We start from the raw sequence: 16024 nt of genomic DNA, 5'->3' as shown, positions 1-16024 counted from the left end.
CGCCGGTACAATCGGTATCGTGGCAAACTCTGCAAACCCTGTTAAAAAACCATTTCGCGCCAACGCCGTCCAAATACGTGCGGCGTTTTGAATTTGGAGAGCGCCGACAGCGAGAGGGCGAAACCATCGGCGACTACATGGCCGCCCTGCGGAAAGCCTCCAAAGACTGTGGGTACCGAGACCTAGACGAGGCGCTGCTGGAGCAACTCATCCGTGGGGTCAGAGACATGCGTTTGCGGAGGCGACTGCTATCGAAAAGCAATCTAACGCTGGCAAACGCCCTGGACGAAGCCAGAGCGCATGAAATGTCCACCCAAGCGGCGGAGACCCTGCAACAGCCACTCACACCGAAGGCGAGCACAAAATCAGCGGTGCACCAGAAGAGATCCAGACCGAATCCGGCGGTGAGGATGAGGAAGGGTTTGCCGAACCGAGAAAGCGGCAAAGAAGACCGGGACGAATCACGGAAGTTGCGGAGGTCAACACCAGCGCCAACACTGCAAGTTCAAGGACGCTACATGTCGGTGCGAGAAGAAGGGCACCTAGCTCAAGTCTGTCGAGCTCCCCAACCTTCCGCCGAAAATTCAAATCGGCCAATCAGAGCGCGGGATCGGCAAGGCGACCCGTGAGTGGCTCAAACAAAAAAGGCGCGAACTCGAATCAAACGACGGTGATCATAGGCCGCGCCACAACCCGGGTGGGGAAGAAGATCTTCACCAAGCCAAAATAGAAGGAGTGCCGTGCCGACTAGAAGTGGACACGGGTCAGCGATCACCATCATGTCCTGGGACACTTTGGCGGCGTTGCCATCAGTCGCAAAGCGCCACCTGCAAACACAACGGCTACGAGTCCACGACTACCAAGGGAATCGCATCCCTGTTCGAGGGACCACCTCTGTCCGAGTCGAGTACGGACCACACAAGAAGACCCTGCCCATCACGATCGTCGAAGGGACCCTGCCTAGTTTGTTGGGACTAGACTGGTTCCGTGCATTGGGCATGGGAGTGACTGGCATCTACAGAAGTGACTGTAACCTAAAAGACATACTCATGAACGAGTTCGAAGATGTCTTCAAAGACTGCCTGGGCAAGTACAAGGGGACCCCTATTTCCTTCAACTTAGACCCCCAGGTAGCCCCCATTAGGTTAAAGGCAAGGAGAGTCCCTTTTGCCCTGAAACCTAAGATTGACAAGGAGCTAGATAAGCTCATAAATCAGGGGATTCTGGTGCCAGTCGATCACGCAAAGTGGGAGACACCAATCGTCACCCCAGTCAAACCAGATGGGTCAGTTAGAATCTGCGCTGACTACAAGGCGACATTAAACAAAGCCTTACAGAAAAGCGCTTACCCGGTTCCCGTGGTGCAACACTTGCTGCACTCGTTGGGGCAAGGGCAAGTCTTTGCAAAGTTAGACTTGGCTCAAGCCTATCAACAACTGCCCGTAGACGCCAACACAGCCGAAGCCCAAACGATTGTGACTCATAGAGGTGCTTTCAAGTGTACCCGATTACAATTTGGGGTGAGTGTGGCACCGGGACTGTTCCAAAATCTAATGGAACGACTTCTGCAAGGGCTCCCAGGGGTAGTCCCCTACTTCGATGATGTATTGATATCAGCCGAAAATTTAGAGGAATTGGGGGAGCGTTTGAGAAAAGTTCTGGGCATTTTCCGGTCAGCCGGACTAAAGGTTAAAGTGAACAAATGCCAGATAGGGGTAGAATCCGTTGAGTTCTTGGGCTACAGAATAGACAAGAAAGGAATTCACCCCACTGAGAGCAAAGTCAAGGCAATAAGAAAGGCTCCAGCGCCTAAAAACAAAACAGAGCTACAGGCATTCCTGGGGCTAGTGAATTTTTACGCGGTCTTTTTAAAAAACAAAGCGACCGTTGCTGAACCGCTGCATAAGCTTCTGGGAAAGAATACTGTTTGGTCTTGGGGAAAGTCGGAAGCTAGGGCTTTCGAAGCAGTAAAAAACCTACTCTCGAGCGATAGCCTACTGATTCAGTATCATAGCTCATTGCCATTATTACTGGTTTGCGATGCCTCCCCGTACGGGGTGGGGGCTGTGCTCAGCCACAGACTCCCAAACGGCACAGAAGCCCCTATAGCCTTCTACTCCAGAACGATGTCCTCCACAGAGAGGAACTACAGCCAGTTGGATAAGGAAGCGCTAGCAATTGTGTCAGGGGTAAAAAAGTTTCACGAATACGTTTTTGGTAGAGACTTTGAAATTGTTACTGACCATAGACCGCTGTTAGGGATACTGGCTGGCGACCGCCCAACGCCTGTGGCACTTTCGCCACGATTGACCCGATGGACTATCTTCTTAGCCGCTTATTCCTACAAGCTGCAGCATCGACCGGGAAAAGAAGTGGGGCATGCGGACGCTTTAAGCAGATGCCCACTACCAGGGGCGATCGAAGACCCCACTCCGGGGACGCCCATCCTGCTAATTGACTCTTTGGACTCTGGCCCAGTCACATCTAAGGAGGTGGCTCGGGCATCATACCGGGACATTACTTTGAGGACTGTACTCGGTTGGGTACAAAGAGGGTGGCGCGGTGCGGGGGGGGAGGGTTTTAAGGAATTTGTAAAAACGTGGGGAACTCTCGGCTCAAGGGGATGCCTGCTATGGGGCGATCGAGTGGTGATCCCGGAGAAATTGAGGGAAAGGGTATTGGACCTCCTCCACGAGGGTCACCCAGGGATCGTAAGGATGAAGGGGCTAGCAAGAAGCTATGTTTGGTGGCCACTCATGGACTCAGAAATTGCAGAGAGGGTAGGAAAATGCCAGGCTTGCCAAGAGTCCAGACCTCTACCCCCAACGGCCCCAGTCAGGGAATGGGAAAAACCCCAAGGGCCCTGGTCGAGAATCCACATTGATTTTGCTGGCCCTTTCCACGGCCAAACTTTCCTAGTGGTAGTCGACGCTTTCTCTAAATGGTTGGAAATCATTCTCATGAGATCCATGACAGCCGAGGCAGTAATCGCAGCCCTGAGGCACCTATTCGCAACCCACGGGTTGCCTGACACGCTAGTATCCGACAACGGCCCGCAATTCACGGCAACCCAGTTTGAGGAATACCTGGCAGATGAGGGCATCCGACATGCCCTCTCTGCGCCTTTCCACCCTGCGTCGAATGGCCTTGCAGAGCGTTCCGTCCGGAGCGCTAAGGAGGCATTGTCCAGACTCAAGCCAGGCGACTGGCAAACAAAGATAGATTTCTTTCTGGCCGTTCAGCACAGAACCCCCAGCACTGCTACAGGCAGAAGCCCAGCCGAATTATTGATGGGACGGAAGCTCCGGTGCCCACTGGACCGTTTAAGCCCCTATTACACACCAGAGGGTTACAAGGGGGAACTGGAAAAAACTAGAGAAATGGGCATAGGCGACTGAGTGTGGGCCCGCAACTATGGGGACGGCCCAAGTTGGCTAGCCGGGAAAATCATAAAAGCAACCGGTCCAAAATCATACTTAGTTGAGTTAAAAGACAACCGAGTATGGAGGCGCCACATAGATCAGATAAGAAAACGAATAGCCGAACAACCCGAGCTAAATGAGACAGATCATGACCACTCATTATTTGAACCCACAGCTGACCCTAACCCGGGGGAGGCGCAAGACTTAGCTGAGTTCCCGGAGGTCCAGCGACGCCATCAGGTTCCCGTTGGAAACAGCAGGGACGACTCTGCAAGTAATCCAAGGCCGGATGGCCTAGAAAAAGAGTCTGCAAGTAATCCAGGGCCGGATGGCCTAGAGAAAGAGCTGGGAGGAGCAAACGGCCCCTCCGACCAGCTCAACCCACTCCCAAGGACTGAACCGCGCAGGTCCGAAAGAATCAGGAGACGCCCAGGTTATTTGCGTGACTACGTCGAAAAATAACATGTAAATAATATGTAAATATAGGTAAAGTGTTTTCTGGGAGGGGAGGAGTGTTATGTATCTTTAAATATTTTGGCGGGAAACAAGCACGTTGCTGATTGGTTGAAGCCGTCGGTGAAACAGTATATAAGGAGAGGTTTTTCCCCAGCCTGTTGCTGGGTTCACCCTATATTAAAGAGCTGTTGTCACTACCCTGGTTTCCAGCCTCGTTACTTCCCGAACTTAACAAAACTTTTTTCTCCCTGTTCAACTTTTATTGGCTAATGGGAAGTGAATCCTTCCTTCCTTCCTTCCTTCCTTCCTTCCTTCCTTCTTTCCTTCCTTCCTTCCTTCCTTCCTTCCTTTCATCCATCCATCCTTCCTTCCAACATCTCACACAATGCCTTCAATTTTATTTATAGAAAAAAAAGAGTCCATTAATTTCTTGTTTGTTCCATTTTCCAATGTGTCTATGCATAACTGTGTGTTGTATGTACATGTATACACGCACACACAAATTTGAATGAAATTAGTAAATTTTGTTTAAAACTATGATTACATTTACTTGATTGATTGCTGACCACAGCAAGGTTTACAGACTAATCACTCTGTGCTGCATCACCTGCAAAGTCATGGAATCAATCATCAACCAATCCATTACCTTACACTTAGAAACAAACAACCTACTCTCTAATAAACAATTTGGTTTCAGAAAAAAATTATCATGTAACTTACAACTTCTCCACTGTAAAAACATATGGACTGCAAATCTTGATCAAGGCAAAGTAATAGATGTAATCTACATCTATTCTGCAAGGCTTTTGACTCAGTAGTACATGATAAACTTCTCCTAAAACTAAAATCCTATGGCATTTCAGGACCCCTTCACAAATGGATATCTGCTTTTCTGTCTAACAGACAACAAGTGGTCAAAATTGGCAATGCTCTATCAAATCCTGTTCCTGTCAAGAGTGGCGTTCCTCAAGGCAGCGTTCTTGGACCAACACTCTTCATACTATACATAAATGATCTTTGTGACCATATCTCAAGTAATTGTGTTCTCTTTGCTGACAATGTCAAACTATTTAACACCACCGACAATACATCTACCATTCAAAAAGACCTTGATCATCTAACCGCTTGGTCTAAAACTTGGCAACTCCAAATCTCAACCAGCAAATGCTCAGTCTTACATATTGGAAAAAAGAACCCAAACACTAAGTACATACTTGATTGACATTACCTTACAGATGACCCCCACCCTGTTAAAGACCTTGGAGTTTTCATATCAAATGATGTAAGTACCAAAGCCCACTGCAACTACATAGCAAAAAAGGCTCTAAGAGTTGTAAACCTAATCTTGCATAGCTTCTTTTCCAAAAACACTACACTACTAACCAGAGCATATAAAACATTTGCTAGGCCAATTCTAGAATACAGCTCGCCTGTCTGGAACCCTCACCACATTTCTGACATCAATACAATTGAACGTGTCCAGAAATATTTTACAAGAAGAGTTCTTCACTCCTCTGAAAACAACAAAATACCTTATCCCACCAGACTTGAAATCCTAGGCTTAGAAAACTTAGAACTCTGTTGCCTTCGACAAGACCTGTGTTTAACTCATAGAATCATCTATTGTAATGTCCTTCCTGTTAAAGATTACTTCAGCTTTAATTGCAATAATACAAGAGCAACCAATAGATTTAAACTTAATGTTAACCGCTTTAATCTAGATTGCAGAAAATATGACTTCTGTAACAGAATCATCAGTGCTTGGAACACTTTACCTGACTCTGTGGTCTCTTCCCATAATCCCAAAAGCTTTAACCAAAAACTTTCTACTATTGACTTCACCCCATTCCTAAGAGGACCATAAGGGGCGTGCATAAGAGCACAAACATGCCTACAGTTCCTGTCGTATTGTTTTCTTCTTCATATATATATATATATATGTCTTTGGTTGTTCGGGTTTTCTCCCGTGCAAAATTGGAAGTGTCTTGGTGACGTTTCGACGAAGTCTCATTTGTCATCTTCAGGCTTCAGCTTCGTGCTTCTGGGAGCAATGTGTGATCGCAGCTGTTTCTTCCTTTTAACTGCTAGTGGGGGTTTGAACTGATTGGGTGGGAGCTTGGCTGTGCTCTGATTGGATGGGGGGTTTTCTGTGCTCTGATTGGCTGGGGGTGTGTCCTGTGTTGGTGGGGGCTTGGTTGTGCTCAGTCTAGTCTGTGCTGCAGGGGGATTTGAGCTGGTGAGCTGCATAGCTGTTGTTTGGCTTTGTGGTCGTGCTACATCTTCATAGTGGGTGTCAGTCTGCTGCATGAATGGATTGGAGGGGTTTGAAATGGCTAATGTTGCAGCTGCGGTCTGGCTTCTGGTCCTTGGTCGTGCTTCATGATCAGTGTGGGTTTGGGTCTGCTTTCTGGGTGGATGTGCGGTGGTGACATCCTGTGTGGACCTCATGAGTGTGGGTCTGGTGTCATTCCTCGTGTTAGGGACTCGTTTGTCAATAAGGGCGGGTTTCCAAATGGCTGGTAGGCGGGAGGTGTCATCTCGTTTGTTCATGCTGTGTGGGCGTTTTTCTATCTCAATGGCTTCTCTGATTATTCTGTTGTTAAAGTGTTCAGTTTTGGCGATAGTTCTGGTCTTTTAAAGTCAATATCATGTCCTGTGACTTTAAAGTGTTGGACCAGGGAAGAAGTTGGTTCCTCTTTTTGAATGAGTTCTTGTGTTCTTCAATCGTGCACTTATTCTTCTGTTGGTTTGTCCAATGTATGTGGTGGGGCAGGCGGTGCATGGGATTTCATATACTCCTTGATTTTCTAACTCAATTTTGTCTTTGGGGTTTCTTAGGATGGTGGATATTTTTGGTTTGTGCAGAATGTTGTCTTCATGTTGTGTTTGTGGAGGATCTTGCTGATTCTGTCTGTGGTGCCTTTTATATATGGGAGGAGGGCTGTGCCGTTTTCTTGTTCTCTGTCTTGGATTTTAGTGGGGGTTCTTTTTGGATTAGCTTGGTAATCTTATTTGTTTGGAATCCATTGGATGTTAGTACATTAGTGAGAGTGTCTAGTTCGGGTTTTAGGTGTTGTTCATCAGCTAAGCATTTTGTTCTGGAGATGAGTGTCTTGGCTACGGAGTTGATCTGTGCTGGGTGGTGGTGTGAGAGTGCGTGCAGATAGCGGTTTGTGTGTGTTTTCTTCTGGTAGATGGTGTGTCCTAGGGAGCCATTGGGTTTTCTGTAGACTAAGACATCCAGGAAGGGAAGTTGGTTATTAACTTCTGTTTCCATGGTGAACTGTATTTTGGGATGTAGGCTATTGAGGTGTGTGAGGAAGTTGTCAAGTTTTTCTTTCCCGTGTGGCCAGATTATGAAGGTGTCGTCTACATATCTGAGCCAGAGTTTGGGTTTGTGATCAGATTTTTCTAGAGCTTGGGTTTCAAAGTGTTCCATGTAGAGATTGGCAATGACAGGTGAGAGGGGTGATCCCATGGGTGCTCCTTCTACTTGTTTGTATTTTTGTCCATTATAGATGAAGTATGTGTTGGATAGGCAGTGGTTGGTCAGATCTAGGATTTATTTATTTATTTATTTATTTATTTATCAAACTTCTATACCGCCCTTCTCCCGAAGGACTCAGGGCGGTGTACAGCCTTCATTTAAAACAATTAATATACATATTAAAATAACCATTAAAAAGCTTAAAAAGGATGTGCTTGGGGGGGTTATATTTGTTTTGGATAGCTGTCAAGGTTTCTTTGATTGGCACTTGGGTGAAGAGGGATATGACATCAAAGCTCACGAGTAGATCGCTGGGCTGTAAGTTTTGTTTCTTTATGATCTCTATGAACTGGAATGAGTTTTTTACGTGTGAGGTGATGGATTCTGCATAGGGCTGTAGTTGTTTGGCGAGAAATTTGGCTAGGTTTTGTAGAGGTGAGCCTATGGAGCTGACTATGGGTCTGAGTGGGGTTCCTTCTTTGTGTATCTTGGGGAGGCCATAGAGCTTAGGGCATCCGGATGATTTCTCTCTGGGAATGATTCTTTGTTGGATTTCTTCGCTGATGGGGGAGGCTTTTATTTTGGATCTAGTGGTTTTTTCTAGGTAGGTGGTGGGGTCTGTGTTTAGGGGCTTGTATGCAGGGTCTTGGAGTAGGTTGGTTAATTTGGTTTGGTAGTCAGATGTGTTCATAACCACCGTGGCGTTGCCCTTGTCTGCTGGTAGGATTATTATGCTGGTATCTTTTTTCAGGTTAAGTAGTGCTGTCTGTTCCTCTTTGGGTAAGTTGCTTTTGGGTGGCTTGCTGGTGCAGAGGATGTTGGAGATCTCGAGTCTGATTTTGTTAGCGTCATCGGGGTTGATTTTGGTCAGGCTGGTTTCAACTCCGCATATAATGGTTTCGGTGGGGATGTATTTGGGAGTGACTGCAAAGTTGAATCCTTTGGAAAGGACATCGGTTTCAGCTTTGGTGAGGATCCTATCTGAGATGTTATGCACTGTTTGTTTCATGTGTTGCTGTGAGGGTGGAGGGGTTTGTTTCTGGCGTTCTTGTAGTCTTCGGAGTTTGTTGGTGTGCGTGTCTGTCTATATATATGTCTATATATGCTCATACCTCCTAATATTTCCTCATATATATGTTTATATACTATATAATCTTTTTGTGTGATGCTTATATATATTGTTGTGACAAAATAAATAAAATAAATAATAAAAATAAATAAATAAATATATATATATCTGTAAGGTAAAGGAAGACAAGATCTGGGGTGCAAATATTTAGAACACCACTAGGTGGCAGCAGAGAGTTAGGGCTGTCTATATTATCCTGCTATCATATGATCCATCAGATTTTTTCAGCCCAGAATGGTTGGCCCTACTTTCTGAGATGGCAATGGAACTAGCCAGTCATGTACAGTGTTGTGGAATACAGATTTACTGCATTTGTACTTTCTAATCAGGTTTCATTCAAGGATTAACCCCTGACTACAAGGGCTGAATGGAAATATTTTGGTTTACTTTACCAATGGTAGTGGGCCTTTTTCATTGCAGATTTTCACTGTGCTACTGAGATTGCAGATCCTAATGTTTCTTTGACTCTGTTTCAGCCAAACACCAGTTTTCAAATTACATGGTTGATTGCACAGTTAGCCAGATGATTAGACTGGATCTGGCATTCTAGCTGTCTAAAGTAATAGGCACATTGGATACAATCCCAAAACATCTGGAGCATTACTTGGCATTGATAAAATCATCATCAGTCAATTGCAAGAGGTAGCTTTACTTGGAACAGCTTACATCCTGCAACTAAATCTTTAACACCATCAAACAACCATATCTGCCTATCCCAGATCCTCGGGAAAGACTTGATATGTGGATAAAAATGCCAAATCCAATATAAACATCTGGATGACTATGTGAAGAACCATAATAATAAGTTCTTGGGAAAAACTCTGCTTATGAAGGCCACCACTAGATAAAGAACTGGTAGCTGTGACTTCACATTGATGTGAACTGATTATTTATTAAATATGTGTTCCACCCAATTTCCACTCTGGAATGATGAGCATTTTTATGCCAACTCGAAAGGCCAATTTTAGGGCTGATTTGAAGCCTTGAACTGGTTCCTAGCAAGGCAAAGTTGTCACTTTTGCAAACAAACAATTTGTATTGCTGTAGAAGGGAAGAGAATATCACACAATAATTTTATAATAATTTAAATAATGTTACTGCACATCTCCTTAATTTTATGACATTATATTCTTTAGTTTCGTCCATATGTGTGAGTGTTACACTTTCATATTAGCATATGGGATATTATAAAACCACAAAAACTATAGTAGGCAATAGTTCTACCTAATGGGATTTTTTATACTGAACATCTCTCATTTGATTTTTTAGAAAAACTGTTCAAAAATTGCCAGACACTCCGCTGCAAGGACTGTGTTGCATACATGTATCTGGCCAATCAAGGTCAATAAATATTTTATAAGCAAAATAAGTTTCTTTAAAAAATCAAATTAACAGCACTGCAGGGTTATGTTCTTTTATTTCATTAAATTCTAGTTCACATGATCTGAACAAACATTTGCTGTCAATATTTAATTTTAAAAAGTCCAACTCAATCAAGTAAACAAAGCCTTAGAAAGTATAATTCTCTTCCTTGACTAAACTAAACCCATTAAGACTTTAATGCAAGAATGAATGAAAGACAAAGGGTACATGCTTCTCAAAAGATGAAAGCATGCAGTCCATTTGCATTTTAAAATTAATTGCTGACCTAATTATTTGTCAGTAGAGGCATAAATTAAGTAAATATAACTTACAGTAAAGCTTCAAGACACCCAGAGGAGTTCGACTCCCCCCGAGTAAATTGTAATTGTCCAGCACGACAATCTATTTTTGCTGTCATTTCATGACCGAAGGAAAAATTTCTGGGAAACTGTACCATATGGAGACATGAGAGGGAATGATAGACTTAGATCTCTTGTACAAAGGGATGAGAAAGTAGAAGTCACCAGAGAACATCTGAAGGCGCAGCTTTGATTTTAGAAAAAGGGGATATGCTTCCCATGCCTACTTAGATGGAATTTATAATGCTGATGAAAATGCACTGATGAGCTCTTACGTAACCTGTATGCTTCAGATGAATTGATGAATTAACTATTCATACCCCTAAATAAGAGTAATTTTCCATGCCGGCCAGGAATTCTGAGAATAGCTACGTGAACCCCATCTAGCTCTCTATGTATTCACTAAGAGCCAATAACAATAAAAAACAATATTCATCATCAGATCAGTGTCCCTGAAGTAGGCTAGTTTGTAGAAGCAGATAGAATTAACTGCCTCCCCATTGTGACAAGATAGTAGATACGGCAGCTTCATCTGCAGTGATGGCATAACGGTTAGCAATTCGATTCTCACTGGCTCAAGGTTGACTCATCCTTCCATCCTTCCAAGGTCAGTAAAATGAGGAGCCAGATTATTGGGGGCAATATGCTGACTCTTAGAGAGGGCTGGAAAGCACTGTGAAGCAGTATACGAGTGCTATGGCTATTGCTATCTGTTGTTACATATAGTCTATCTGGATCCATTGCATCTGGGTTCAGATCTACCCTTTCTGACTCTAGAGTTCTGAAAGATTGGATTTAATCACTCTTTAGCATGTATTTGAAGCCACTGAGTGATGTTAACTGGTGTTTGAATCACAGTGGACACTAATATGCTAATGGCACTTGGTGTTTTTTCCCCCCCTGTCATAACTGGATTTCTCTCCAGGGCTAGACTTATATCAAAGCATTGAAACAGGCTGGATAAGGGCCAATAAAGTGACCAAACAGTGTGGATTGGTAGTTCCCAGGTAAAAACATTAAATGGGCCTCTGATTCTCGATAGAAGTGCATTGTTTTTTTGAAGGATCTCTTTCATTCAAGACCAAGTGGCAATAGTGGCAATAGTGGCACAGAGAGTGGCACAGAGAGACTTAATTAACTGCACTTCTTTAGTAACATTCCATTAATCTGTATCTGATTGCCACTTGTTTGATTTAGTTCCAGTATTGCTTGTCTTAACAGTAGTTTACAATTTAGTAGCCAATATGCATTGGATAGTTTCAGTCTTTCTAAATCAGTGTTTCTCAACCATGGCAACCTGAAGATATGTGGACTTCAACTTCCAGAATTCCCCAGACAGCATAGCTGGCTGGGGAATTCTGGGAGTTAAAGTCCACACATAATCATGGGAATGAGAAAAATGAAAGTACCATGGGCATCGGCTAAAGAAAACTTCCCCAACTTCAGAATTTGCGGGACTATATCTTGCAAAGATTATGCTGGCTAGAAGAAAACATCAAGTCCAGAAAATCTGGTTGAAGCTTCATGATAGGGGTGGGTGGATTGAAGTTTATGGCCCCATTTCATTATGAATCTCTTGGGATGATCAGAATTTCCTAAGATGAACCTCCCTACCTTCCCAACTTATTGTGAAATAAAAGGCTATAAAAATTATGCATTGCCTCAAGCTGAGATTGTGATCTAATGCAGGGGTCTCCAACCTTGGCAACTTTAAGACTTGTGGACTTCAACTCCCAGAAAGCAAAGCTGGCTGAAGAATTCTGGGAGTTGAAGTCCAAAAGTCTTAAAGTTGCCAAGGTTGGAGACCCCTGATCTAATGAACTACTAATCAAATAAATAAATATCCAGAAATGTCTTGGTGTTTAGTTTTGTAAAAAAGACGGAGTCTGATTTTTCTTTCCCTTTTCTTTTTTAATTCCAGGGGAACTGCTATAAACCATCTTTAACAGTCACCCATTATTATGACATGAAGCTAAGAAAACATAGATTAATAAGCTCACATTCAGACTTGACTCAAGAAAAGACTTGAATCCTGTGTGACCAAATTGGTACTTTGAAAGAGTCCACATATAGTGGAGGACAGCAATTTCTCATCATATTTCAGATACATGAACTATTCATCTTGGGGTTTCCCCCTTCTACTTCATGTTGTCTTCTCTTTTGTCTTCAGTTGGCATTGGTGAACTGGCTTGTAGGATATTTCACTGATCTTTTCAACTCATTAAATACAGTTGTCATAATAATGAAGGTACAAATGCATGTCAAACTCTATAAGCAATGTCAAAATAAAGCAACCACATTTTAAAAAAGAAATGGTTTCAAACCTTTGAACTTCTCCTTGAGCAAGACAGAAATTCTTTTTATCTTGTTTTTGACAACACAGATTGTTTTGCAGCAACACACATGAAAATCTCCCTGCAAAATAAAACATCCTCCTTCACAATGATTAAATATAAGAAAGGAAAAAAGAAAGAAAGCTACAAAACTAAAGCAAACTGGCTTTTCAGTAGTTTAAAATGGTTGAGTGTTGAGGATCCAAAAGTTGTCATTTGATACTTGGCACTAGAGCAAAATAACAATGAAAAAATGTGATAACACTTGTGAAATGCACTGTTACAGAAAGATAATTTATACTTATAATTTTCAATCAAAACAGAACAGTTTTCCCTATTCCAAATATTTTTACACTGACATGTTATTTTTATAATGTTGCAATAAAATTCCAGTTAACATGATGCCATGGCTAGTTAATATATTTCTATATAAAACTAACATGGTTTGGCTTTTTAAGTTTTCTTAATTGTATTATACGTATTTAAGTCTAGACTGGTATTAATAAACTGGTAGAGTTTCTTTTCAGTCTGAGAAGAAACTCCGTTGGTTTATTGAAATCTCAGAAGAATCTCTAAGATTCTCTAAGATGAAGCTGGAATTCATTTGCTTCTAAATGTGGATAAGACAACAGGGAAGAGAACTAGAGTGATTGCCATCATTGCCAAATCTTGATGTTTGTGATGACTGATGGTAACATGCCAATAACCTACATAAGAAAGCAGAAATTTAATCAACAAACATCTCTTTTAACATTGCTGACCAGTAGTTTACTTGGTTATGTGAGAAGACTGCAAGGCTCAGACAAATGCACACGTGCACACATGCACACATATACACGCATATACACATATACACACACAAATTTATAAATCAGTTGAAATAAAAATGGAGCAAACAAAAACAAACTATGCAATACTTAAAAGTAAATAAAATTTATTTTTTTTGGAATAAAATATGTGACTAATGAATGAAGTACTTCATTACTGCAGTAAATTACATAGTAAGGATTTAAGATGTGATTCTGTGGTCCATTCATAAATCACTTTGTGACAGTACAAGTCAGAACAAATATTTAAATTTTGTGCAATCAGTATAATTTACTACATCCAATAATCCTTATTTTACCAAATATTGAATTTACTGAATATAACAAGATTGTTGTTTGCTCCCTAGTAGATAGAAACATGCTTCTTGCCACATGATTTTAAACTATGTCTGCAAACAGATATTTTACATAACTTTAATTCAGAGTGTTCAGGAGATTGTATAAATATCCCAAAACAATTAACAGTCCTGCAGGATTGTTAAACCTAGTTGAATCTAGAATATCAACCTAGTTTTCTAATACATACTCAGAAAAATTGAAATAAAAATATTTCCTTTTAGAAGAAATAAGAAACAAGAAACAAGCTTCTGCTTTGATCACCCTGAAAATAATAATAATAAGGTAATAATAATTGGCAACTTTACTTGGAACAGCTTATATCTTGTGACAATATCTTTAAACCCATAAAACAACCACATCTGTCTATCCCAGGTATCTTGAGAAGGACTCAATAAGTGGGTAAAAATCCAGTCTAAACATCTGGCTGACTGTGTGACAAACCATAATAACCATAGAAATAGAAGTAACAGAAAATGAAGAAGCTAAAATAGGCTGGGTTTTCAATTCAAACTGACAGCACCTGCCACATTACACCCCAGATTTAACAATTGTTGATAAGAAAAATAAAAAAAGTCAGGATGGTAGATGTGGCAGTATCTTGAGACAGGAGAATAGAATAGAAAGAACTAGAGAAGATAACACAATATAAAGACCTGCAAAAAGAAATAGAAAGACTGTACCAAGAGAAAGCAAAAATAGTGCTAATACTAATAGATGCCTTGGGTGCATTCCCAAAACAATTGCAGCATCATTGGAACACCATTGGCATTGATAAAAATGACCATCAATCAATTGCAAAAGACAACTTTATTTGGAAAACCTTACCATATTTTTTGGAGTATAAGATGCACCAGAATATAAGCTTAGTTTTTAGGGAGAAAAATAGGAAAAAAAAATCTGGCTACCAGGTATTAATCTGGCTAGCGTCCTTAGTCTGGTCAGCTTCAGCACATTAGTTTGCTGGTTTTGAGCCTGTGTGCGTGCTTTTTATCCCCTGCTTGGGGATAAAAAACAGCTTCTAAAGCACAGCTGATCTTTGGAGAGAGAAGTAATGAGAAAAGCAGGCAAAGCACGGAGATCGCTTCACTCGCTAGTGCCTTGTTAGGGCTGAAAAACAGCTTCTAAAGCACAGCTGAAAGGTAGCAGCAATGAAAGAAGCAGGCAAAGCACAGAGATCGCTTCACTCACTAGTGCCTCATTAGGGCTAAAAAACAGCTTCTAAAACACAACTGAGAGGGAGCAGCAATGAGATAAGCAGGCAAAGCACGGAAGATCGCTTCACTTGCTAGCGCCTCGTTAGGGCTGAAAAAAAAAGCTTCGAAAAAGCTGCATTTGAAGTATAATACTCACCCAAATTTTCAGCCTCTTTTAGGGGGGGAAATAGTGTGTCTTATACTCTGAAAAATATGGTACGTCTTGTGTCAATTCTTTAACCCCATCAAACATCCACACCTGCCTGTCGTCAGTCCTTGGGAAGGACTTGATAGGTGGACAAAAATGCCAAATCCAGTCTGAATATCTGGCTGACTGTGTGACAAACCAAAATAATAATCATAACCTGCCTTTCCATCTGACAATAAAATAGTGTAATTCAGCAATATGTTTGATTTAATTTAGGATTGCTCAGTATATATTACTCGATTTAAGCAACAACCAATTGGATAATTTGTAATTGTAACCTTTTAATAAATTGGCTAACTCATTAATTATCTTTCCCCTTTCTTCTTTTAAAAACCCCTTGCCATTCATAAAGAGCAGGCTCAGCATTTGTCTTTAAATCACAATGCAAGCTCAATTTGTTTCATATGTGGGCCAAGACTCCATATACATTCCACATCCTGATACCTTTTCTTCATCTTTCTGAATTTGATCCTCCAATATAAGCCCTACTTTTTGGTTTATCTGAAACAGGGATAGCTGAAGAATGAATGGAAACACCTTCCCCCTCACTGAGTAGTATTCTATTTGGCTTGTGTCATATTATGGGACACTTCTTTGCTGACGTAGGGAACACTATAAAAGAAGAGAATATATATATATACATTTTGCTGAGGTACGGGAAGATATTCTTTGCTGAAATATTTGTTGAGATATGGAACACTCCCTAGCATCAAGCTTTCAAAATGGCATTAGGGGCATATGATTTTTTCATAAAGCATTAGGTATTGATCATGAGATGTCCAGTTGGTAAGATATTATTTTGCTATCTCGAGACTTGCAAGGTGATAAACGTAGACCCAAACCACACACACACACACACACACACACACACACACACACACACACACACACACACATGTTTCAAAAAGA

General features: G+C 41.7%; 1 protein-coding gene across 1 annotated transcript; it reads left to right on the top strand.

Annotated features, from left to right (window-relative positions):
* Window positions 1–2624: 2624 nt before the first annotated feature.
* LOC131199573 (uncharacterized protein K02A2.6-like) lies at window positions 2625–3206 on the top strand (the record flags this gene model as incomplete). Its single annotated transcript, XM_058185492.1, has 1 exon — window positions 2625–3206. A coding segment is annotated over one exon (582 nt), but the record flags the coding sequence as incomplete, so codon positions are not given.
* Between the last annotated feature and the right edge of the window lie 12818 nt (window positions 3207–16024).

Source organism: Ahaetulla prasina, chromosome 5 (genome assembly GCF_028640845.1).
Source record: "Ahaetulla prasina isolate Xishuangbanna chromosome 5, ASM2864084v1, whole genome shotgun sequence".
Lineage (NCBI taxonomy): Eukaryota > Metazoa > Chordata > Lepidosauria > Squamata > Colubridae > Ahaetulla > Ahaetulla prasina.
Note: the sequence above shows the minus strand (reverse complement) of the source record. Positions and strands in the feature narration are given on the sequence as shown.